The sequence below is a fragment of the Dendropsophus ebraccatus genome, chromosome 1 (assembly GCF_027789765.1).
Source record: "Dendropsophus ebraccatus isolate aDenEbr1 chromosome 1, aDenEbr1.pat, whole genome shotgun sequence".
NCBI lineage: Eukaryota > Metazoa > Chordata > Amphibia > Anura > Hylidae > Dendropsophus > Dendropsophus ebraccatus.
In genome coordinates, this window is record NC_091454.1 from 89,129,043 (window position 1) to 89,155,510 (window position 26,468).

Below are 26,468 nucleotides of genomic sequence, written 5' to 3' on the forward strand. Positions count from 1 at the left end.
GGTATACGATAAATATTGCCTAAAGTATCTTTACTTGGCTTGGCTCTTTCTGTAATTACCATATACTTTAATAGAGAGCAGCAGCCACTTGTATATGACCATTATGAATGATGTTTCAGGACTTCCATTTTCCTTGGTCATGGTCCAAATTTGGGTCCCACATCTAACGGGCAATTAAAAGTATACACTTCACTGTTAGGGCTTCATCTTATGCGATAAAAATTACTCTATTGGGTTCCTTCCATGCAGGTAATCTTCAAATGTCTTGTGGAGTGAATGCCTTCATGCGTCAAACTTATTTTCCTAGCAGATCTCCCAGATGATCCATAAGTCACTCACAACCTTATACGTTTCTTGCTTCAAACACATTAACGTCTAAAATTGACTGACTACAAAGGGCAAAATGTGAGTATAGCAGCATTAAGTGCCCACTGTTTTCACCTGCTAAATAAGGTTGCATTCACATGACAATCGTAAGGAAAAATCCAACATTTGCAAGAGAATCTGTAGAAGACTGACACTTTGATTTCTGTAGTGGATTTGTAGTTATAGTGTATGTTAACATCGAGGAACAGACAAGGAATAGACGAGGAATTAGAGAAAAATGTTCTGCTTGAATTCTGCCACAGCTGAATAGGCAAGGAATTTTTCTCTTAAATTCAAGCCCCATTGACTTGAATCTGCGGGAAATCAATTGTGGATTCCACTCCAAATTCCTCGCAGATTCCTTAGTTTGAACATACCTTTATACAACACAAAGAAGTGCACATAAGGCTAGGTTCACAATGCATATTTGCATCCATTTTCAGAATGTTTAATTTTAACAAACAGAAAAATGGCTCTATTTCCATAGCTCTTTTTCATAATGAAAATCAATGGAAATCTGATGCTGCAGGATGGCATACAACCACAACCACAGATATGTTAAATAGAAACCAAAAACACTGTGTGAACCTAGCCCAAGACCCTTTGATCTGAGCGCATCTGTGCGTGGTTTCCTATTGGAGAACCTCTTTCAATAAGTTATTCATCACTTAAATCATGTGAATATATCATCATGTTAATAAAAGGAAAGTTGCAACACCAGACAACACAATAACAGGTATGACACGGTTTAACAAAAAAACAAAAAAAAAACCTTCTTTAAATATCCATCAGACATTTAAAGATATATATTTTAGAGATTTACAGATTGCCAGGAGCATTCCGTTTACTAAGGGAAGTGCCCTACCCTGACAAATCTGTTAAATCTGCATAGTCTTACGGCATTAGATACTTGAATAGTTAATTTTTCAATTTGATGAGAAATATGGAAACTTTGCTGCCAGTGGACAGGAAGAATACGTATCGTCCTGATTGTCCTGTAGAGGCGATCAGAACTGCTAGACAGGATAGCAAAACTTGTCTGGAAACTGGCTGTTGTATCCTACTTTCTACTGTTACATATTGCCTTGCCAACAAGAAAATACAATTATTGATGCTCCTGCCTCCTCAGTAATTGAATTACACAATCATTTGTTATTGCTCTAAGGTTCTCCAATACCTCACAGGAAAAACGACAAAGGTTTTAAATTGCCACTCAACCAACTGAACAGCTGAGACACAAACTAAGTGAAACCAAAGAATGGCACCAGAAGAACGCATAAGACACAAAACAAATATAGTACCAGCAACAACATCAGAATGAACGCTGCCCGGGTCTACCAAACAAATAACGCCATGTCTGGATCAAGCAGCTTCCTAAAACTTTTATATTTTTTGTAAACTACCCAGAGAGGGAAGGTATTTAGTGTATTTCTTAAATAGTAAGACACAAATTGACAGGAGCATGCATTCGAAATTCCCAATAGTTTCCTCGACAAAAATCACATCAGAAGACCATCAGAAGATCATTTTTATCGCTATTTATTACCTGCAAGTAGAGTGCACACGAGTTTGTCTGTAACCCGCCCCCTTAACCCCCTGGCCGCCGGAGCTGATACTTTACCTGATCAGGTGAAGTATATGCTCGAGCCAGCTGCCCGCCCGGGACTGCGATCGGGCGGCCGGGGCTGTACATCCCTGCTGCGTGTTTGTCTGTCATTGAAAGTATAGGGCCGGTATCCGCAGTGAGTCTCTCTGCAAAAACGCAGCAAGGAACTCACTGCGGATCCGGCAAGTGGGTTTGTACCCTTAAGGTAATACACAGTACTGTCACTAACAGATGCTAAAGGTACAGAAGAGAGACACGAGAAGGTCCGATTTGTGGTGGTTTCTTTAGTAGTAGTCCATCAATAACCTTAGGCCACCATTTGGTCGCTATAGACTTTTCTAAAACTGTTTAGAATTCGTTGCTGGCTGCAGAAAATCAGTGGGGAGCAGGATTTTGTGCACTGCCCTGATATATTCCCTGCTGCACCCCCACAGAGGAGGCATGCTCGAAAACATTTCGTAATTGCTGGAATACATCTAACGCAGTGTAGCACTTCTGATCATGGTGTGCCTGAGTGATCTGCAAAACAATGAACTCTAATGGAAACATTTGCAGTGGTTCATTCACAGATGAATTACACAGAGAGCATCCTAATGTGGAACCGTAACTCTTTCCACACCAAGAAGCAAGGAACTCTCAATGAATTCATGAAATTCAAGGCTTAAAATAGGAATAGGACATTTCTGTATTTTATTTATGCAACATTTTAAGGCAATATTGCACTGGGTTTTAAGTTATCTGGTTCTTGGTGGACCAATGATCAGGCGTTGACAGGCTTTCTTGAAATTTTGCTTTGTGGAAAGCAAAGATTACCGTCACCAAAGCACACATAATGCAATATGACACACCAGGCTCAGTGAATGCTGCATGGCCTGTAGTTTGCCTGTCACTGTCTCCTCGGGCAGATCTGGCTATTTGTAAACTAAAGGGACAAGCCTGACATAGGCCAAGAGAAGAAAGGAGTGACAACTACATGAAACATAGGAAAGACCCCCCCCCCCCCCCCCTTACAGTTGTGTAACTGCTGTCTTTTCAGGACAATTCACAAGCAGGATTCTTGCAGGAATGATCATGTTCACACTCCAGATACCAAGAGATAAGACTAGAACAAACAACACACATATACAAGCACATGTACTGTATCATATCTGCCCAACAAATGATTGCAGCTCTCCGTGAGGATAACCATCCTACAAATCCACAGAAACTCTATAATAAAAAGATACCTGGCTATACAAGACATCCCAGGATACCCACCACCCCATTTACCTGCAGAATAAAGAATTGCGTTTATGTATACTAGATAACATCTGATCATATCTCCAATGCAAACCTTCCCTTCAAGAGGCATAGGGGCAAAGAAAGATCATGTCTACCCCCAAACACTTATCTGAAGAAAGTAGTTTTCTCACTCTCAAGGATTCACCTGGGTCACCTTTGGAGTTTTAGGGTTGCCGTGATGGCACAATTAGAGGCGATATGCATCGTTTATATATTGTGCAACTTCATCCATCTACAAACCAAAGAGGAAGGATGGGTGACATTTATTGGGGTTATTGCGACCAATTGCATTAGGGAGGTTGATAATCATTCAAAGCACTATATGGTGTAAAGTTTCAATGAGACTTCCCAGCACCTGGGAGAATGGCTTTCCAAACACTTATAGGATGTCTTGTATTAGAAAAATTTCTAAAAAATTTTGAATTGAAAAAAGCAGGATGTGCCATTTTCCGCATTGGGTGTACATTATTTGTAACAGAAATCTGGTGCTACTAAAATATGCCAATAGTCAACAACAAATACTTACAACTGCATCCCCTAGGCTCTGCTCACACACATGGGATGGCATTTTTTCCCTCTAAAACACAAAGGTAACTTCTCCACCCAATCTTGAACATTGCTACCATGACCGTTGTAGGAAGCACAGGGCACACTAAAAGGGTCAGGCTGAAGAAGATTTGTTCTCAAATGATAACTTCATGGATAGAACAAGGTAGTATACAATGTGACCATCAGCATGATGCTACAGATACACCAATAATATAAGTATAAGAAAAGAAGTAGATGGCAGGGTGCTACATGTCACCAGGTGTAAAGTTGGCATTGTACCTGTGTAAGATTAACCCTGCCTGATTCCTAATACACAGATCAGATGCTGTATACACATGTATCCTAAGATCTGCTGATTACGCACTGAATTGCAGCATATTCACATCTGTTATACAATGTATTGCGGCACTAAAACAGGCAACACAACACCTGCTGTGCCCACAAAACACACACACGGCTCTTACTTCTGAAATGCTCGGAAGCATAGTAATACACATCTTCGTAGCCTTCGTGGTAATCCTCCTCAGGTCGATACTTCTTGCCTTTCCTTCTCCTGGATCTTCGGATCTGCCTGACAAAGCCCAGAAACCTGTCCATAGCTGCTGCTGGTAGTGGTGCCCGGCTGGTTAGATGAGACAGGCTAGGTGCAGGGCTGTATGTGTGAGCATCCACTGGGGACCTGTCACCGCTATGTGTGGACTGCTCTCACCTGGCTCCTCACAATGACTCATTCATCTCCCCAGAGGCAGCAGGTTTCCTTGGCAGAGAGGTGCGGTGAGGGTGCCCCAGAGGGGCAGAGTGTAGTAAACTTGCCTGGCTCTGTGAGTGTGTGGTGTGTGTATGTGTGTGAGAGAAAGAGAGGTCTCCCTGCACTGACATGTCTCTCCCCCCACTCCCCCTCCTCTGCTGCCGGCTTTCCATCATTGGGAGAGGGGGCTGGAGGGAGACGCCTAGCTGTCAGGGCTGAACCATTGTGCTGCAGAGCAGGAGTAACAATCAGGTCGGGCAGCCTCTTCCTTGTGTTTGTTGGGGGAACACAGACAAAAACTCAAGGTTAAATCCCCCTGCCCTCAGCCTTATGATTGGAAAAGTGGTGCAGCCCCCACAGGATTACAATATTATCTACAGGAGCAGCACACACCACGCTATAGTATCATTACCATGGTGCGAGAACCACACATGTATAGTACTAGTATAATAACAGCTACAAGTACATTACTATAATTCTATTACCCACAGGACCAGTACACAGTGCACTATAGTATCATTATAGTGGTGTGAGAACTATACACTACACTTACAGTATCATTACCATGGTGCGAGAACTACACATGTATAGTACTAGTATAATAACAGCTACAAGGGCATTACTATAATTCTATTACCCACAGGACCAGTACACAGTGCACTATAGTATCATTATAGTGGTGTGAGAACTACACACTAATCTATAGTATCATTACAATGATGCGAGAACCATACACTACACTTACAGTATCATTACCATGGTGCGAGAACTACACATCTATAGTACTAGTATAATAACAGCTACAAGTACATTACTATAATTCTATTACCCACAGGACCAGTACACTATAGTATCATTATAGTGGTGTGAGAACTATACACTACACTTACAGTATCATTACCATGGTGCGAGAACTACACATGTATAGTACTAGTATAATAACAGCTACAAGTACATTACTATAATTCTATTACCCACAGGACCAGTACACTATAGTATCATTATAGTGGTGTGAGAACTATACACTACACTTACAGTATCATTACCATGGTGCGAGAACTACACATGTATAGTACTAGTATAATAACAGCTACAAGTACATTACTATAATTCTATTACCCACAGGACCAGTACACTATAGTATCATTATAGTGGTGTGAGAACTATACACTACACTTACAGTATCATTACCATGGTGCGAGAACTACACATGTATAGTACTAGTATAATAACAGCTACAAGTACATTACTATAATTCTATTACCCACAGGACCAGTACACTATAGTATCATTATAGTGGTGTGAAAACCATACACTACACTTAGGGTGGTATTACACGGAACGATTATCGTTCGAAAAATCGTTAAATCGTTCAGATTTGAACGATAATCATTTCGTGTAATAGCAGGCAACGATTAAACGACCAACGAGAAATCGTTGATCGTTTAATAGGATCCGGACCTATTTTTATCATTTGATCGTTCGCTCATTGTTCGGTGGAATAAGAATTCACAGCTGAAACGTACGCAATAGCGACGACTAAACGACCGCAAGAACGATCATCGTCATGGTGTCTGTGTGTGTCTGTGGTTTTTTTTGGGGGGGGGGGGTCCCGCCAGAGTTGTCCTTTAATCGTTAGTCGTCGGAAAATTGCTTGGTGTAATAGTACCCTTACAGTATCATTACCATGGTTCAAGAACTACACATGTATAGTACTTGTATAATAACAGCTACAAGGGCATTACTTTAATTACTTCCAGCACCAGTGTATACTGCACTAAAGTGTCATTACAACGGTGCATGAACTACACTCCACATTACAGTGCAGGACCAGCATTCACCGTATTATAGTATTATTACAATGGCTATCAGAAATGCCTCCAACCCGAAGGCTTTACCAGAGTCCCTTTAAGGTGACATGGAAACTTCTTGAACCAAAAGATCCCAGATGCTTGGTCAGATTGAGATCTAAGCAATATAGCCTTGAACCAGTGATTTTCAACCTTTTTTGAGCCGCGGCACACTTTTTATACTTAAAAAATCCCGGGGCACACCACCAACCAAAATGGCTCAAAATGACACTAAAACAGTACATATTATACATATAGTTAATAATATAGATTCTAAATGTATTTATACCCAGGTTTCTCCCCCCCCCTTCCTCCTCACCTCCTCAGAGATGGTCGCCGCTGCTGTCCGCCTCAACTACTGGCCGCCCGTAGGGCCCGGACTCTCTCCTTCAATCAGCGGAGACCGGGAGCGTGGTGCGCTGCAGCGGGCCGTAGTGCACACGTTGACTGGAATGCGTGCATCGCGACCCGCCGCAGCGCACCAGGCAACCGCCCACATTATAATCCGCCACTGATTGCTGCGCATTGCCAGGGAACAAAACACAGGGGCACCATAGTTTGGGGAACTTTCCCCGCGGCACACCCAACCATGTGTCGCGGCACACTAGTGTGCCTTGGCACACTGGTTGAAAATCACTGCCTTGAACCATTCCTCAATATTGTGGTGTCATAAAATAACCAGTGTTACTCACTTCACCATATCAGTATATGTATCATGCTATTAAATTGTGCAATCTATACCTCACCATTGACCTTTAGGAGCATCATCTCCCACAAAGAGCAGACACACTAAATCATGCAAGCCCAACATAGAGCAGATAACTGGGGACCTCTTGGAGGCTTGCAGTGTCTTGGGGCGCAGCGACAGAACAGGTGTGACAGAGAAGAAGACAGCTAAGCTCAGTTTAATCATTTACTACTGCCAAGGCTGCAAAATATTTTAGTTGCAATGTAACCACCCAAGAGTGTTCTTGACATTTTCAAGTCAGAATGCAGAAGTGTCAACCGTATTTCAATAGAGAAGTTTTGTGGGTACCACCAGTAAACATATTAATGCAGGGTTTACACAAAGCTTTGGGTCCCAGTCACATAGACTAAACTAAGATTAAATTATAAAGACAAAAAAAAAACCCAAAATAAATTACTAGCGTTCACAAAGCAATTTTTATCTATGCCTGCACAATATTCAGACCTATTCTTGGTCAAACCAGAGAAAGGGCTTTTATTCTATGATAACATTTCTAATCTTAATTTTCCTCAACAAAACCTTTTACAATGTAAACAAACCATACAAGCATTTATTTTACTATAAACCCATAGGCCATCCTGACTAGACATGAGCGAGTACTAAAATGCTTGAATGCTCATTACTTGAGTCAAGTATTTTCCTATGCCTGAGTGCTTGATTCGGGTAATGAACGCCATTAAAGTCAATGGGAGACTGAAGAATTTATTTTTTGTTTTTTTTTTGTTTAGAGGCCTCCTAACTAGCAAAGGGGAGGACATCTGGTGCACCTAAAAACCTCCAAAAGTGAAGGAAACGCCACGACTCCTAAGGTCACGGTGTTTAAAGGACTTTTGGATGAGATGGGGTGATATTGTAGACCAGCCTGGGCTGCAGAAGTAAATAAAAGCTGTGCTCAGAAACAATGAAACTATTAGTGCCAGGTCAGAGGCCACAAGTGCTACTCCCACAACACCTCCTGGTATTACTTCTGCAATGCCTCCTGGTATTACTCCTGCAACATCTCCTGGCATTACTCCTGCAACACCCCTTGGTATTACTTCTGCAACGCCCCTTGGTATTGCTCCTACAACACCTCCTGGTATTGCTCCTACAACACCTCCTGGCATTGCTCCTACAACACCTCCTGGCATTGCTCCTACAACACCTCCTGGCATTGCTCCTACAACACCTCCTGGTATTGCTCCTACAACACCTCCTGGTATTACTCCTACAACACCTACTGACATGGTACATACTATATGTTGGAATACCTTTTTATACTGACATATATCTGCTTTGGGTGAACCACTGTTTTCCATAAATTCTAATGAAACAGGAGGGGTGGCCCTGATCTAGATAGATATTCTACAAAAAGGCACAAAACCAACTAAATAGTGAAGTTTAAAAATACTTCCACACACATGACCACAATATCACAGGAAAAAGAGAATAACTGCAAATGGGAAAATGTACAAAGCATGCAAATCCTAAATCATTCCAAGCCTATAGTACTAGTAAACATATAATCACATTGTGCTGCAAACATAACCAGTCCAGGGAATTTAGGGCTGTGATATTACCTGTTCTGCCTATGTGTAGTTACCCCCAACGCGTGTTTCGCTTCTCGCTTGCTCACAAAGGCCTTCAGAGTAGAGATGAGTGAACCTGGAGCATGCTCGAGTCGATCCAAACCCGAACTTTCGGCATTTGATTAGCGGGGGCTGCTGAACTTGGATAAAGCCCTAAGGCTATGTGGAAAACATGGATATAGTCATTGGCTGTATCCTAGTTTCCAGACAACCTTAGAGCTTTATCCACGGTTAGCAGCCCCAGCTAATCAAATACCGAACGTTCGGGTTCGGATCGACTCGAACCCGATTCGCTCATCTCTACTTCAGAGTCATTCATGCAGTATTGAAGCCAAGGACAGGAGAGGACTAAATTACTGACTATTAGCAGTATACTAGTATCACTGTTATTTCCAATACAGGTATACTGTATGAAATGTTTTTTTTTCCAGTCACACTGACAGACTACTAACCCTGAAAAGGGCTGTTGGGTATTATTGTAAGCTAATTGCCTACCTAACTAACCACACTAAGCCCTACACCTGCTATTGTCCCTGCTCCAGCAGCTCTCCCTGTCAGCTAACCACTTATACTCATTCGAGTATCGCGTACTTTTGAGCGCCCCAATATTCAAGCAAATTGGGGCACTCAAAAGTGCGAACCACCATGCTGGCTCAACTCTAGTCCTAAGATGGAACAGATGAAACCTAAAAACATAGCCCTACACCTAAACTCTGAGATTTCTATGAGAAACTCTATCATTAATAACACATTCAAATAATACCATTCACTTTTTAACTTGGTAGTTAAATGGTAAAAAATACAATCTTTATTCTGGTCAGCAAGACACTAAAGGTAGAAGTAGAAGTATCCTATCCAAACCTTTACCTTGCAAAGTCCAACCTGTGCTCATATCTTAAAACACACATGCAAAGACCATAAAATCCCAATTTCTTTTTTAGACAATGTGGTAAACACATATAGCATTAAGGGTAAAAATGGCAAAATAAAAGGAATATACATAGGAACACTACAGAAAATGTCTATAACTGGATACAGTATAAAAAAGAGGAATCCCAACAATATCAAAAATCGAATAATTTAAAATGATAATTTTATAGCACTCAATTCATGAACACAATGATAGGCACACCCCACAGCAGTGTGTTCCAGTGGACAGCTTCTTCTGTCATCCAGTTAGCAGCATGGATAAAAGTCATAGCATGTGAGCTAGGACACATGACACATGACTTAAAGCGAATGTACCATCAGGTACAGGCTTTAACATGACCCACTGATAGATTGGTGCTGGCATGGGGAAGCCGGTGCGGCGGTCCATTTTTTGAACTGCGGCCCAGTTCCAATGTCTGGTGCCATTCTATGCACGGGTGCCGGGCCGCCCCCAGTGGGAGGAATCCCCCACCCCTCTATGAAATACCAAGGCATCTTCCTTGTAAATTGTTCTGTTTTCCTAAAGCATTGGACTCTGGCCTATTCCTTGTGGAGCACACACACCTCTACACTTGGGTTAAATCTTTTAGGGTGTTGGTGGGGTGTCAGCTGTCTGGGGTGGGTCCTACACCAATCCGGGCCATTGTGACAAGTGCCCCTACAGCCACTCAGCTACCACACTACTGTACCAGCTGACACCTGCTCACCACACAATGGTAGAACTATTTGTTTATCATGTACATCCATGTCCCTTACTGTCAACCAAAACTCTTTAATCCATTTCCCAGTGTTACCCAGTGTATTCCTATTTCCAAGAAATCTAAGCCAAGAAATCCAATTGCACTTCAGCCTGGGTTACACAGATGACGTGTATTGGAGAGTTTACCTTATCCCTCTGCATTTCCCCTCCACACTGGGGTAAAAAGTTTAGTTTTTTTTTTGCTTTTGCCTCACCCATCGGTAATTCCTTACTTATTAATTATTTTTTTTTTTTTTTTGGAAGAAAGCCGCTATGTTTTCCTAGTCCTGTGCATGAAGCCTCTGAGTAACAATCTTAAAGCGACTCTGTACCCACAATCTGACACCCCCCCCCCCCCCCAAACCACTTGTACCTTCGGATACCTGCTTTTAAACCAAGATCTCTGTATCTGTGCCCTAACTTTGCAACACCCCTCCGTCCCTCCTCCCCATTGCACAGGTCCTTACTGATCCAGCCCATGTGCCGGGCTGCCACAGGTGGGGAATAGGAGGCAATCTGACTGGAACATTCCTAATGATGAGGAGGATGGGTAGGAGGAACAGAGGGGTGGTGCAAAGTTAGGGCACAGATACTCCCGTTTGGCACAGGGCTTCAAGTTTAAAAGTATTTTTTTAGGACAATAACTGCATCACCTGCCGAACGGACCCCATGAGAGATCTTGGATTAAAAGCAGCTATCTTAAGGTATAAATCGGTTTGGGGTGGGCAGATTGTGGGTACAGAGTCACTTTAAAGGGAAAAAATCTAAAATTCTATTCTATACCTCTAGGGCAGCTTAATTAAAAAAAAAAAGCCTACCCTGGCCCCCTGCAGCAGCTTTTTCCAATCACTCACTGCTCGTCTCTTCTCCTTGCTTCTAAGACAATTTGTTGTAGCAGGACTTGTCAGCTTATTCGGATAAGCCAAACCAGTAATATCTGCAACAAATCTGCTGTGTAAATTCAACCTAAATGGAGGACTGAAACCATCAATGTTTTATGGAAGACTGTGGCCAACACTGTAATTCATTAAGGATATACAGACAGCCTTCCAACTAAACATCTCATTAAAGTGAGAACACATGAAAGATATCAAACATCACTTCCTCTCTCGAAGTGGGAATACAAAATTATAACACTTTTAGTGGCCATCATGTTGTATTTGTCTCTGCAAGCATGTTACTGTGACAGCATTACAACCGTGACTAAATTTGCCACCGGCACTAAAAAGGTTAGACCGTTCTGCTATCTAACATGGTGTACAGCCAGCGTATATACACTTATGAACAGTTGAGGAGCCTTATGCACTACTTCAGAGGCCATCTTTATTTATAGTAGCCAGATAAGAATGTTTATAGTTAGCAGCTACCTTGCTAATGAGAATAAACAAGACCTGTACAATACCAGAATGCAATGCACCTAGAAGTGCTGTATATTAGGAATTAACTATATCTGCAACTATATGTATTGCTATTAGAGATGAGCGAATCGGGTTCGAGTCCATCCGAACGATCAGCATTTGATTAGCAGGGGCTGCGGAACTTGGATAAAGCTCTAAGGTTGTCTGGAAAACATGGATACAGCCAATGACTATATGCATGTTTTCCACATAGCCTTAGGGCTTTATATCAAACTTCAGCAGCCACCGCTAATCAAATGCCGAAAGTTCGGGTTCGGATCGACTCGAGCATGCTTGAGGTTTGCTCATCTCTAATTGATATATATTACAGAGGCTGGGTTCACACTGCGTTTTTGCATATATTACAGAGGCTGGGTTCACACTGCGTTTCTGCAGTCTGTTTAATGTATCCGTTCAATGGAAAAATGGATGTATCTGTGTGCTTCCTTTTTTTCCCATTGACCTCCATTATTAAAAAAAAAAAGTATCAAAGTATCAAAGTCCATGGAAAAAATGAATCCAAAACAGATGCAAACAAATGCATGCTTTTTCCATTAAACATATGTTAAACAGACTGCAAAAATACATTGCACAGATTGCATATTCATATTTCCCAGAGAGCAATGCACCTAGGATTTCACTGTATTGAGCACTTTAACTAGCTGCCGACAGTCTTATCTTTGGCTGGTCTTCCTGAGATCAGTGATCTGTTTCACGTAGAGTGAATACATTTTCTAAAACCTTCTCAGTACAGATCAGTGTCAGCATAATCTGTGATCCGTTTCAGTAAACTTTACAATGCAGTCGCAGAGAGCCCCTTAAAGAACACCTAAAAATGATCAAATATTCCACTTAAAAAAAAATAAAATAAATTTTATCCTGATGCTGAATGGTAGCAATCATATTCATCCTGTTGCCTATTGCTTTTATGCCACTTTTATCAGTAGTCATTAGGTTTTATAGCTTATTTGCACTGTAAGTGTCCTTTTATATGCCTGCTGGCAGCGCTGGTTTGGTCTTTATTAGTACTATGAAGCGCAGTCCAAATCTTTTTGGATGTCCTTAGGCATGACCCTTTCATCTCCACATTTCTGTGGGATCAAAACATTCTTCAAAAGAATCATCATTACAGAATGAGCATTGTGAAGTATTTTTTATCTAGAAAGCCACACGGTGATAGAAAAATTCATTGCTTCACTGCCTTTACCTGCCGAAACGAAGGGAGAGTAAACACAGCACCCACATTAAAGGTGTACCATTTGTCACAGAGACCAAAGCAGAACTCCGCTTTTATGAGTTCAGGGAAAGAGGAAGCATAGCAGCTGCTTACAAATTGCATCTTACAGGCTGCTTATTAGATTCACATCTGTTTCGCAAACTAGTGTCAAAAGTTTCTACTTTGTGGACGCAGCTAACAATACTCTAGGTTTACACTAGAAAATCATTAGCTAGCACATAACACGTACCAGCTGCATTGAATTTCAAGGACGTACACCTCCAGAAAATCCCAGGCTGTGCAGAAAATGACTGCATTACCGTAATATGAGTGACACTTTCCGGTTATTGAAAGCTGCATTAATTAAGTGTAATGCATGGTTTTTTTTGCTATCATATGCACAACTTTATTATGGTGATTGAAATTAGCAACTTACATAGTTTACAAGCTTTTTTTGGCTAGCTGTAATTCATGTAATTTTTTTGGTATAATTGTAGTAAAGCTAGGTGACAAGCAGGGTGAACTGGAAATATCATAGAATATAAAAAGGTATAATGTTCTTGCAGCTGAGTGAGTCCCCTCAACCCCTGGGCCTCATAACAGTCGCAATGGCTACAGTATATCTCCTTTGACTAAAAAAAAAAATCACACCTTATTAGGATTTGTGTGAAGCCATTGGTAGCTTCCATCAGATTGAAGAAAAAGAAAATATGCTTTCCATCAAAAACACACATCACACTGGAACCCGATGGACCTCATTATAAGTCAATAGAGTCCATCAGGCACAGCCGACATCTGTGGTTCAATTGGTCTGGCACTGCAGTCATAGCTGCAGTAGTGGATCATAATAGGGGCGTTTCGGGCGGCAGCCCGGGGCCCTGAGCTCCTGGGGGGCCCATGACCACCCAAAAAGACTTATACTTTCAGTGGTGTACTGTCTCCTGGCTACACTTCCGCCATGATTTGCAAAAAATCAGTTTTTTTATGGCAATTTTGCACAAATCAGGACATCATGACATTATCTGTTCTGTACTGTGAACGCCAGGCTAGTGCCGCCATAGTTACAGTGGGGTGGGGGGGCCCCAGGCTTGGTGAACAGCCCCGGGCCTATGGTAAAGTTAATTCGCCCCTGCATAGCTGCCATTGTAATGGTAGTCGCCATGATGGCCATGTGAACAAAGCCTTACCCAGAACTCTAAAAGGCAATGGCTAGCTATGTGGCAATGCACAGACTGGGAATGTGTGCTGCCTAGGAAAGAAGGACGATTCACCATTCAGTTGCAGCACACATGAAGAAAAAAAAATATATATAAATAAATATTAAAGTTTGTGATGCCTGTAGCTCAGAATTTTTAAATCTTCCCACTACTGTACTGACACGTGTCAGTACAGTAGCACAAAGATTTAAACAGTTCTGAAGCTCCTGGCATCATAATGAATGTCAGTTCCAGAGCATATAGTCCGTATATAAGGACCATGCACATAACTTGTGAGAGTAGCCTAAGTACTATTCTCCCTGTATTGCTGCAAAAGACGGACTCTATAGTTAGTCTATGAGGCCTGTCTTATGCAAGCAAGATGGGGAGAGCAATAGCAATCATTGGCGGTCTTTGGCACCAAGCACCCCAAGCGATCGCTTGGGGCCCCCAACATCCAGGGGGGCCCCCACGCCCCTCTTGTGCTCAAGACCGCTGGACAGGGCCGCTGCCCCGCTCGCTGCTGCCATCTGAACTGTAACTATGAGCACTCGTAATGAGCGCTCATAGTTACATGCAGCAGCACTGACAGGGCGGGAGACATTGGCCCCCTTCCTGTCAGACACTCTTGTGGCCGCAGGAAGGGTTTTCCCTGCGGTCACAAGTGGCAGCTTTGTCCTTGTGGTGCTGGCACTCCAGTGACATCACTGGAGCATCAGCGCCAGGACAAGGGGAGTGCGGTCTCTTGTGATCGCAGGGAAAACCCTTCCTGCGGCCACATGAGTGAAGAGAAGAGGAGAGGAGACGCCCGGACCCAGGTGAGTATAAGTGTTTGTTTTATTGTGTTATATACTATATGGGAGGGGGAGCACACAGGGGTCTGTTTAACTGGGGGAGCGCACATTGGGGGTCTATATAAATGGGGGGAGCACACAGGGGGGCTATAGACTACTGGGGCTTCACAGAGGGGTCTATATACTACTGGGGGAAGCACACAGGGGGTCTATATACTACTTGGGGCAGCAGAATGGGGTCTATATACAACTTAGAGAGCACACAGTAGGTCTATATCCAAGTGGGGGAGCACACAGGGGGTCGATATACTACTGGGGGAGCACACAGGGGTCGATATACTACTGGGGGAACATACAGGGGGTCTATATACTACTTGTGAGGCACACAGGTGGTCTATATATAACTGGGGGAGCACACAGGGGTCTGTATACTACTGGGGCAGCACACAAGGGGTCTATATAATACTGGTGGGGCACACAGGGGGTCTATATACTACTGGGGGAACCACACAGGGGGTTTATATACTACTGGAGGAGCACACAGGGGTCTATATCCAAGTGGGGGAGCACACAGGAGGTCTATATCCAAGTGGGGGAGCACACAGGGGGGCTAAATACCCCTGAGGGAGCACACAGAGGGCCTATATACTAGTGGGGGAGCACACAGGGGGTATATACAACTGGGGGCAGCACACAGGGGGTGTATATACAACTGGGGCAGCACACAGGAGGTCTATATACTTCTGGGGGAGCACACGGGGGGGGCTATATATAACTGGGGGAACACACAGGGGTCTATATACTACTGGGGGAAGCAAACAAGGGGTATATACTACTGAGGGCAGGACACAAGGGGTATATACTATTGGGGGCAGCACACAAGTAGTATATATTACTGGCGGTAGCGCACAAGGGGTATATACTACTGGGGGCAACACACAGCGGTCTATTGTATTGGAACGCGTGTCGAGGGGGGGCCCCAGACATAACTTCGCTTGGGGCCCCAGAAATGCCAAGACCGCCCCTGATAGCAATTAGTGGGGGTCAAAACACAAAGACACCGACTACCAAAAACTTTTTACACATTTTTTTTTTTAGGTTCCAGTAACACTAAGTCATATTTTTTATGCCAATTATTATGCATGCAACCACTCACTCAATCTCCAGCACCTCTGTGATCAACCAGGAGCTTTAAAGGCAACTCCAGCTCAGTTCAAAACAACTGATGTCAAAAGTGCCAGAGATTTGTAATTTACTTTTATTAAAAATCTCTTTTAGAAAGTCTTCCCATACTTATCAGCTGCTGTATGTCCTCCATATCTATGTCTTTGACATAGAGCAGCTTTATGCTGCGTTTACACGAAACAATAATTGGCTCGATCGTATGACTAACGATGTCTGAGTAATAGTTTTTTTTTTCATAACGGTCAGCGTTTAGACGGTACGATATATCGTGCGGAAATTTTTTTGCGATCGTCTTAAGCCTATCTCACACATTGGTTAAATCAGCGAACGAGTGTTTACACTGAATGATCTGCAAATTTTTTGCGAACGACGATTTTAGAACATGTTGTAAGATCAAAATGAACGATTTCTCATTCGTCGCTTGATCGTTCGCATTGTTTACACGTACAATTATCGTTCGAATTCCATCGTTAACGTGCAAATTCACACGATAATCAGTCCCTGTAAACGCAGCATAATTTCTTTTAATAGTAAATTACAAATCTCTGGCAATTTCTGATACGTTTATTTGAAAGATTTTTTTTTTTTGCTGGAGGTGCCCTTTAAGATCAACTAGCTGAAAAACACAAATGATTCCTACCACCAACAGGGCTCACATTTTAAGTGTCCAATGGCAGCCATACACAGGGGCAAATTTTATAGGATGTAAATTAAGTTACCAGTATGTATTTCTGGTGTCAGAGGACCCTCACCAATAAAGAATGCCTCTCACTTCTAGCCCCCATATATTACGAAGCATCTGCATAACATCTATATAACATGTTTTCACAGCAGCACTACAAATTAAAATATTTCATACCAAATTCCATACAAGACAACGTAAGTGTTGTATCCTAGCTCATACATGGCATACAGTACATTCTCCCCAATGATTCACCCAACATGATAAAACACACTGGGGCAGCCGATCGCAGGAAATATACAGGTCAGGCTCCAGGGACAAGCTTTTAGGACCACACTTTTTAAAGGTATTAAGTGACCTATTTGTTACAGTTAACTGGAATAGGTGTAAAAGACGAGAAACCAGAACAGTAGTCACTGAAGTGATAAATTACTTCAGTGGGACTGGGGAATAGAACGCATAGAGTTACCATAGATTATAATAATGTGTCCTTTAGTCATGTAAAGTAAAAAAGCTGTGGTGTGTGTTTACATACCCATTGATTTTAAATGTTAGGTGACTAAACAACATCTTTTTTTTAAGGTGAAAAACTGCTGTTTTTTGATAATAACGGCTGCCATTAACGGATGTCATTATTAGATATCGCCCTCCCTAAAAGAGACGTTGTATGAACATTGCCTGAAAGTAACCCTAAAAAAACAGTTAGCCACAGCAGTATAAAAAATAGCCAAGAACAAAGCTAATAGGAATTGACATGTGTAGAATCTGTAAGTACTGTAAAAGACTGATATAGCGGCCCTTACACACAGAGACAGAAATCCTACATGAAGACACTACATTGTAAGGTTAAACAACCAGACTGACTGACAGTCCAATGGTGCACTCTTATGTACTATATAGGAAAGTAATAACTTGGTTATAATTTACCCATTATTAACGTATCATCAAAAAAGGTATAAAAGGAGAAGTCCGGGCAGTGCCAGGAAAGGGCAGGATAAAAGAAATCACCTATTCTCACCTCCCTGGCTCCAGCGTTGGTGGCCACATATCGGGTGGTAATGTGTCAGGTCCGCTCAGTCAGTTAGCTGAGGACCCAGTAACCGGATCCGTGGTATGCAGCCACCAGCACTGGAGCCGGGGAGCTGACAGAATGCGATTTCTTTTATCCTCACCAGCACCTGTGGGGGAAAAAAAAAAAAGGTCTGCCCGGACTTCTGCTTTAAGATGGTTATCTGGAGAGCAGAGAGCAGAAAAGGTCCTACCTGGTCTGTTCTCCGGCGCTGCACTTCTTTCATCTGGCTGCTTCGAAAGTTATCTTCTGAGATGAGAAGGGAGTGAAAATGTTGTAACTATTAGGTGTGGGTGAAACCACATCAGTAAGTAATGACCAATCGCTGTCCGATGGCACCTCAACATTGGTAACAATTGGGCAGCTATTATTCAATACATGTCAATATCAGTCCCCCTCTAATCTCGGAAGAAACTTTTTGAGGCGGCCTACAGGGAGGAAGTGCAGTGCCAGATTTTCATCTGTAAACATTAAGAAAAAAGCATGGTAATTAATTTTATAGTAAAAAAAAAAAAAAAAAAAAAACAACACTAGCCATAAAATGAATGTGTTGGACAACATATTTAGAGGGACATTTATGAAGGCTGCGCCACTGGGATACAGCGTGGAGAAGGCGCAGATTCTTGCCTTCAACGTGGTACATGCCAGCCGTATCCCCTGATGGGCGAGCGGGTGTGTGACAAGGAGACGTGGCCTTCTCAGTGCTTAATTTACCATGATTTACACTTGCTTGCAGGCGAAAATCATGGCAGAAATCTATACCTTCTCAGGAGCAGTGTGCCTGTCAGTGAATCCGGTGGGGCCTAATTTAGGCCGACTCACAAGTACACCGGTCTTCATAAATGTGCCCCCTAATTTGTTTTGTTGAACTTTTTTTAATTTTTAGAGCCAAAATCCAAGCAAAAGAGGGGTCAGTGGAGTCTCAGCTACGAGTCTCAAAACACAGAAATAGCCAGATATCCCTCCAGGGGAGGAAAGTCTATTGCCAAGGGGGTGACTCCCAGTGGGGAGATCACCAAACCACCCTGATACGTAGCCCCTTAAGTCCCACTCGGTTGAGAGTATTGGAGTAGTGTGGAGTAGGATTCTGGCTAACAGCAGCAGTGAGTATTCCATTTGATTTTTTTGTCACTGGTCTCCCTGAGCTCAGCGATTGCTGTGTTTTGTTGGTCTATTTTTCATTGCACCTGTTAGACAGAATCCTACTCCACACTGACGAGGGGCAACTACCCCGAAACGGCCGTCTGTGGATGGATGCCTGCCTTGGTAAACCCTTGTCATGTCGCAATACTCGCTACAGAGTTACTTTGACACAAAAAGGGGCCACCCTGGGATTTCCCTATTTAAAGTGTAACTGTCATATTTTTTTTATTGCAGAAATCAGTAGTATAAGCGATTTTTAGAAACTCTGTAATCAGCAAAAAAAGCCTCCTTCTGTACTCAAGAAGCAATCTCCCAGCCTCCCCCCCTGACTTCTTATCTGTGCATTATCAGGCAAACAAGTCTTCATTACAGAGAAGTCAGTGAAGACGGGCTCTGCTCTCTCCATTCTATCCTTATGGAGGGGGGAGGGGCCGAGGGAGCAGGAAGAGGTGACATGAAGGTCAGCTGTTTGTAGACTGTCTGGGCACCTAAAACGCAGGATTCTGGGGTCAGAAAGGTCAGTGCTTATCTATGAACTTACTGAGAGAAGATTGCAGGGTGTTGTGCTTTGCAAGACTGCTCCGTGCTCACTCACTCCTAACAGCCCCTCCCCTCTCCATAGCCACATAATGGAGACAGAAATCCTGCAGCTTCTGAAGTGAGGGCGGAGGCTGGGAGATTGCTTTATCAGTCCAGAAGGAAACTCTTTTGGTTTATAAAACCCATTACAGAGTTTCTTAAAATAGCTTGTACTGTTGATATTTAATGTTTTCAAAAAAATGACCCTGAAATGACAGTAACGCTTTAAGTTCCAATACTTGCAACCAAGTGGAACTTACGGGGCCTTGTATCAGGGTGGTTTGGTGATCTCCCCACTTGGAGTCACCCCCTTGGCAATAGGCTTTCCTCCCCTGGAGGGATATCTGGCTATTCCTGTGTTTTGAGACTTGTAACTGAGGCTTCACAGACCCCTCTTTTGCATATTTAAATTTATAGAGGGCAATGTATCAATGGAGACTCTTCAGTGAGTACTCCATTTGATTTTTTTTGTCGCTGGTCTCCTTGAGCTCAGCGATTGCTGTGTTAATCCAAGCAAGTAAAAACGTTACCGATCCACTTTTGAGGAAGAGGAGACTGGTGTGACTGAAGTACTGTAAAATCTACTTATACAGTGGGAATCTAGCACCGGCCGTGCAGGAAGCACTAGAGGCGGGCCCACTTGCCACAAGTGTGATGAAACCCCCACCCTCTGTGACGCAGCTCCATTAGATTCACAGAGGGATGAATGTCATACTGGGGAACAGCAAGCCCATCCCTAGTGCTTCATGCCCAGCCAGTGCTCGGCAACAGACCAGCACTGTGCGCGGGAACCGGGTGGCAGTTGAAGAAAAAGAACTGGTCTACCAGCATCCCAGCGCCAGTCTGTTAATGTAAAAAGCCCATAGTGCTATACCTAGTGGTACATTCGCTTTAAAGCACAGCAGGTCCACATGTGTTGGGGCATAAAAATGGTGTCAAGGTCTCCCTAACACTTGTTCAGTTTGAGTGCCAGTTCATTGGGGTTATAGTGAATAACTTATCTTTGGAAAGATTTAACATTAGATTTCAATATGTACATTTAAAATGTCTGACTTGCAGCACTATGCAAACTTTATTTGATAAAGGGTTTTCATCTTTAAGAGGTCTGCATTCCTTCATGTACTGAAGATAACTGAGGAATTTCTCAATCCTTACTCCCCATGAAGTCGTTCAATGAACAAAGAGCCATGCTGCGGCTATTGAGAAGGCGTTGGTAAAGCACTACAATCTAGAGAGGCCAGCTTCCAGGATGGAGCATAGTACAGGGAACCCTGGTGTGATCGCCATGGATTGTGAATGTAATGCAATGTTTTGTGTGAATCATATTATACCCTTTCACTTCTAGGAGCAGGTATGTTATTAGCATTTAAGACACATTTTTCTGGAACATGGGCAGTGCATGCTTACCTTCACAGGGTCTGATTTGTTTAGCTAGATGGCCTATGATTCATAGCGCTGGGATTTATTTATAAGCAGACTACCACTCTGCAGACATCACAATGCATCAAAGATAAGATGCAAAGTTATTTTTCTTTACAATCCCTCCCTATAGAATTCCTTTTGGCAGATTGTGAAAGGAGTGGGTCACTAAATTTACAGCACCTGCGGTTTAGGTTCAACTGCTTAACATATAGCAACATTCAATTACATTGTACCTCAAGCATAAGGCTAGGGCTATATGGCAAATTGTAGATGCACGACACTAAAATTGCAACTAATGATAGTGTTTGTGTTTCAGTAGAAATTCTGCAGGTCTAGATTTCTGCCGACTGTCCTTTTATAGCCATTTGCTATACTTTTTGTAGTGCTAAGTGATTTGATTTTAACTATACAGTGACAGTTGCAGTTCATAAAATTGGATACAACTCATTGTATTCCTTTCTCTGAAACTGTAGCGCAATAGTTAAGTTGGCTGACAGTAAAAGGTGTATGGGGACCTCATGACTCTTCACCACCAGATGTTTGTGGAGAGAATTGCCAGGCCTGATGAAGTTTTACTTCTCAACCCCTTTTTGTTCTTAGAGGGATAAGCAGGCACCACAGCTGCCTAGCAGTGGCTTACCCTCTTCCCTTCCCATAGAGAGCATTCAAACGATTGGCCATTTCCAACATTCATGTTGGGAAGGCTGTGAGAGCCAACTGTTGACCTCATCTAGGGTAGGTTTACTTGAGCATTTTTTTTGTTGATGATTTTGTTGCATTTTATATGTGATTTTCACAATCATGTAAAAATACCACCATATTTTCCTGTGCTTCCGAAATCTGCTGCAGATGTTGTGATTTTGCCACATTAAAAAATAAAAATCTTGAAATCGCCTCCCCTCCACACCCCTAATTAATGCTACGGCCATGTTTACAAGGTGAATATCCAGTCAGGATTTAGGTGCTCATGAGTTTAGGAAAGGGTTTCTCCAGAGGCTTCTTATACATAATAGGAAAATATTGATATTATAACTTTTTCTTTTTGCTTATAATTGTAAAGTGTTGGGCATGCATAAATGATCATTTGGCCAACCATTTTTGAAGACTGTGTCCACACTCACCTAAATGTTTTACTTTATGGTTGGCCGAAGTATGGAATGTCGTATTTAACTTTGGACAAAAATTCTTTTCATGCACTTGTTGGCTGATCATGAACATACAGACTAAAATCTTTCATCTAATGATCATCATTCTAAGATAATTAAACCATGACATTATTAGTACAACGTAGGAAACATTCAGTCATTGACATCTTCAATATTAAGAATTTTATATGAAAGTAAGTTAGGCTCCAAAATAAGATCCATCATAGCATTGCGTTTTCCCATATAAAATGAACAACTTTTGGACACTATCTGTGCAGACATTTTGACTTTTGGCTCACCATTTTACATTACTTCCCATTCTATTGTTATAATGATACTTAAAGTGACTCTGTACCCACAATCTGACCTCCCCAAACCGCTTGTCCCTTCAGATAGCTGCTTTTAATCCAAGACCTGTCCTGGGGTCCGTTTGGCAGGTGATGCAGTTATTGGCCCAAAAAACAACTTTTAAACTTTCCGCCCTTTTCCAAACGGCGTTGGCGTATGCATTAGGCTGGCATTAGGCTGGCACAACCTCGCCATCCCTCCTCCCCGCCCTCCTCATCAGAGATAGCAGATTTTCTACTATTCATCACCTGTGTGAGCATGGCACATGGGCTGGATTGTTAAGGAATCTGTGTTGTTTTTACTGTTTTTTAGGACAATAACTGCATCACCTGCCGAACGGACCCCAGGACAGATCTTGGATTAGTGGTTTTGGGGGGGGGACAGATTGTGGGTACAGAGTCACATTAAAGCTCACATGAAAACAGCTACTGATTTATACTAACATTTATTAAAACCAATCTTGCCCAAGTCATAAATTGAAATATTTTTTTTCCCAAGAATAATCATTTGGTTAAACCTTTTCCTTAAACAAATGAAGAAGCAACAATTTAGATCTTTCTAGAATGTGTTTGAACATGAGGGGGAAAAAAATAAATAAAAATGTGGAGATCTTCATCTTGTATAAATTATCCATGTTGTCATCACTGACCCAATTCTTGGCTTCCCCATCACTGACTGTCAGCATGAATTATAACCGAGCCTGTGATCGGCAAAAACTAAATTTATATGCACCAAGAGTGTATCTGAATTTCATGCTTTTAAGGTTTTAAAAGTACACTGGAACAGAGTCCCTCAAAAGTATTCTAAAAGCCTGATAGGACCTGACAGATGCTAGATTATCAAGCATTTCAGATTATTGGACTGACTTAGAGAAGTACACATGTATAGTAAAATAACATTTTTTTTTAAAACTACCCAAGAAAAACATTAGGCATGTTAAAGGAGAAGTCCGGCGAAAAATTTTATTAAAGTATTGTATTGCCTCCCAAAAGATATACAAATCACCAATATATACTTATTACGAGAAACACTTATAAAGTGTTTTTTCCCTGCACTTACTACTGCATCAAGGCTTCACTTCCTGGACGACCCGACTCCCAGAGCTGTGTGGGCTGTGGCTTCTGGAGAGGATGATGGCAAAGGGACACAGGGCACTGGAGGGACACTGAGCATTCCCCTGCCATCATCCTCTCCAGCAGCCACAGCCTGCACAGCTCTGGGAGTCGGGTCGTGACATCACCATGTTATCTAGGAAGTGAAGCCTTGATGCAGTAGAAAGTACAGGGAAAAAAGCACTTTATAAGCAAGTCCTGTAATAACTGCATATTGGTAATATTTATAACTTTTAGGGGGCAATACAATACTTTAACATTTTTGCCGGACTTCTCCTTTAAGAAGTGTGCACTAAAAACCAAATGTTTAATAGGATGCAGTCACCTCTTCTTTTCAGATATTGTAATCTTCTAAATGATTATTTCTAATTATTAGACACAAGTCATCAATCAGGACAGTCCCCAGCAGTTACTCCCTGCCCACCAGCTTTGACAGTAGAGATGAGCAAACTTTTGGCAGGTTAGCTTATCTTTAACTGAGAGATTCATCACTGTTTGGGAGAGATCTATCATTCAGAGCTGGTGGGGTAGCCCCAGTCGAAGGGGACTTGTAAAATTTCAAGAATAGTTTAAATTATTTCCAGAAACTGTGTTATGTCTGTCCATTGGCTGTGCCTGGTTCTCTGGAATAAGATGCAAAACACAGATGTGGTGAAGTTAAGGGTTAAAAAAATAACCCAAAAGACCTGATTAATCCTGTTGAAACTGAACATATCAATGGATGGATCCATCAATGCCTTGGGCCCACTTTTGGTCTTTGCTACAAATATCGACCAAAATGAGAAACAAATATTGGCTAAAATATAAAGTGTGAACCTAGTTTAATACTACTTGTCTAGAACACAAATCTTATCATTTGGAAACTTCAATAATTTAAACCCATTGGCAACTACACCTTAAAAAAGGCAACAACAGTCTCAAGTACTATCAGCTCCATGACTGGCAGCATGAAGGTCAGTATTGTGCATGCTGGTTTTAGGCTCATATTTCAATGCTATGTATTTTTTCATGCTCTCACAATAGTATTACAAGGTGCTTTATCATCAGTCCCTGTGGTTTAGGCGAGATTGAAATGTAAGAGTTATATGATGAATGGTCAGTTATGTTCAAAGGAAACTCTCTTGACACCATTCAATCTAAATGTGTGTGAATACACTACAAAGATTCAAGTGATTTTGAATCACTAGCTGAAAAAGAATTTTACATTTCAGCTGGAAAAGGTGAATATAACACTTGCCCAGATGCCGATATCAATGGAGTTCAGCCGAAGCCCACATCCAGCTTTTATGCAGTGTAGAGAAGTTGAAGAATAAGAAGAAATCTTCTCAGAGATGAAGGTGTCCGTGTACACTGAAATGCATAGGATAACTTCTGGCTTGCACTAGGATCCATACCCAAGGAAAGTGACATCACTCAGGAACCCACTTTTTGCCCAGAAAACTTGACTGTGTGAACTTATGTGCAGTGCTACCGGCCGGAGCATCTGCCTAGTTCTGAAGATTTCTTCTTATTGATCAACTTCTCTACACTGCATAAAAGCTGGATGTGGACTTCAGCTGAACTCCATTGATATGGGCATCTGGGCAAGTGTTATATTCACCTTTCCAGCTGGATTTCTATACAGGTATTTGTCACCTATATAATCTTGACTCTCCTTATTCTGACTGACCCACTAATTATCTGCGCTGGGTGTATCTATATGTTTAATTTAGGATCTGTATAATTGGGGTAATATAGGGTGCCCCCCACACACCTAGCTGCATTTATATATTTTTGTATACAGTGCTAGTGAGCATATCAACACACGGTATATACTAACACAGTAAGTTGACTGCATTATCAGAATTTTACATTTCACTCCCAATAATATTTATGAGTAAAAATGCAAAGCACATTTTTTAAAATTTAATTAAAGATCATGTACTTATTAAGAGTCACCAGTAATGTCACCCACCTTTTTTATATTTTTAAGAAAAAGACTCAGAAAACTACAAATCAAGTATTTTAAAAAAAACAACCACCACCACCATTTTTTTTCCAAATAAGATATACACAAAAACAACAACAACAACAACACAAAAAGTCCTAAGATTTTTCCTATGTAAAGTTGTTAGTATTCAACCTATATCTAGCGGCAGCTAAATACTGTAGAGGAGGCACCATTAGACAAATCCCACGAAAAAACTAACATGTATAAGAGACTAAGGCAAAAATGCCTAAAATCGGAAAACAAATCAATAAATGTAAAACAGCATTCTTGCCACACTGCATTGTAAAATGTATGTTCAACTCACCAAGCATCTTTAATGCCATATACTCCCCCCCTCCTAACATCTCTGGCCTTTTGTTAGGGGAAAGTTCAGTCAGCATAAATGCTGTCAACCTCCGAGGGTCATAGATATAATATGTCAGCCTTGACAGCCTCACTTTCCACATCAGTAAACCCCCTATTCCCTTGTGTTTGTGCCAAACATCAAATGAATACTTTTTTCTCAAATGTTGACTGTGTAGGGAAAATGTGATAAGGCAGTTATATATGTATCCAATACTTTGAGTGGTTTAAAGGGGTTATCTAGGCTTAAAAAACATGGCTGCTTTTTTCCAACAGCACCACCCTTGTCTCTGGTTTGGGTGTGGTTTTGCAGTTTAGTTCTATAAAAGAATGGAGCTAAATTGTTATATTGCACACAGTTTAAGGACATGGGTGGCACTGTGTTTGCAAGAAAGTGGCTGTGCTTTCACTAATCCCGGATAAAGACTTAACAAATCCTAAAAAAAAAAAAAACAAGTGCAAA

General features: G+C 41.8%; 1 protein-coding gene across 8 annotated transcripts in view; it reads right to left on the bottom strand.

Moving 5' to 3' along the window:
- The window catches only part of GRIP1 (glutamate receptor interacting protein 1), a 386,720-nt gene that overhangs the window by 241,843 nt on the left and 118,409 nt on the right, over positions 1–26,468 (bottom strand). For 3 of the 8 annotated variants that reach the window (XM_069974781.1, XM_069974771.1, XM_069974840.1), the window contains exon 1: positions 4,267–4,674. The exons of 1 other annotated variant lie outside the window; for it this stretch is intronic. In XM_069974781.1, the coding sequence (XP_069830882.1) occupies positions 4,267–4,399 (133 nt within the window). In that variant the 5' untranslated portion in view covers positions 4,400–4,674. Of the gene's footprint in view, positions 1–4,266; positions 4,676–26,468 lie in introns of those variants that run through there. 4 more of the 8 variants (XM_069974727.1, XM_069974717.1, XM_069974831.1 and 1 more) reach the window with 2 other exon arrangements.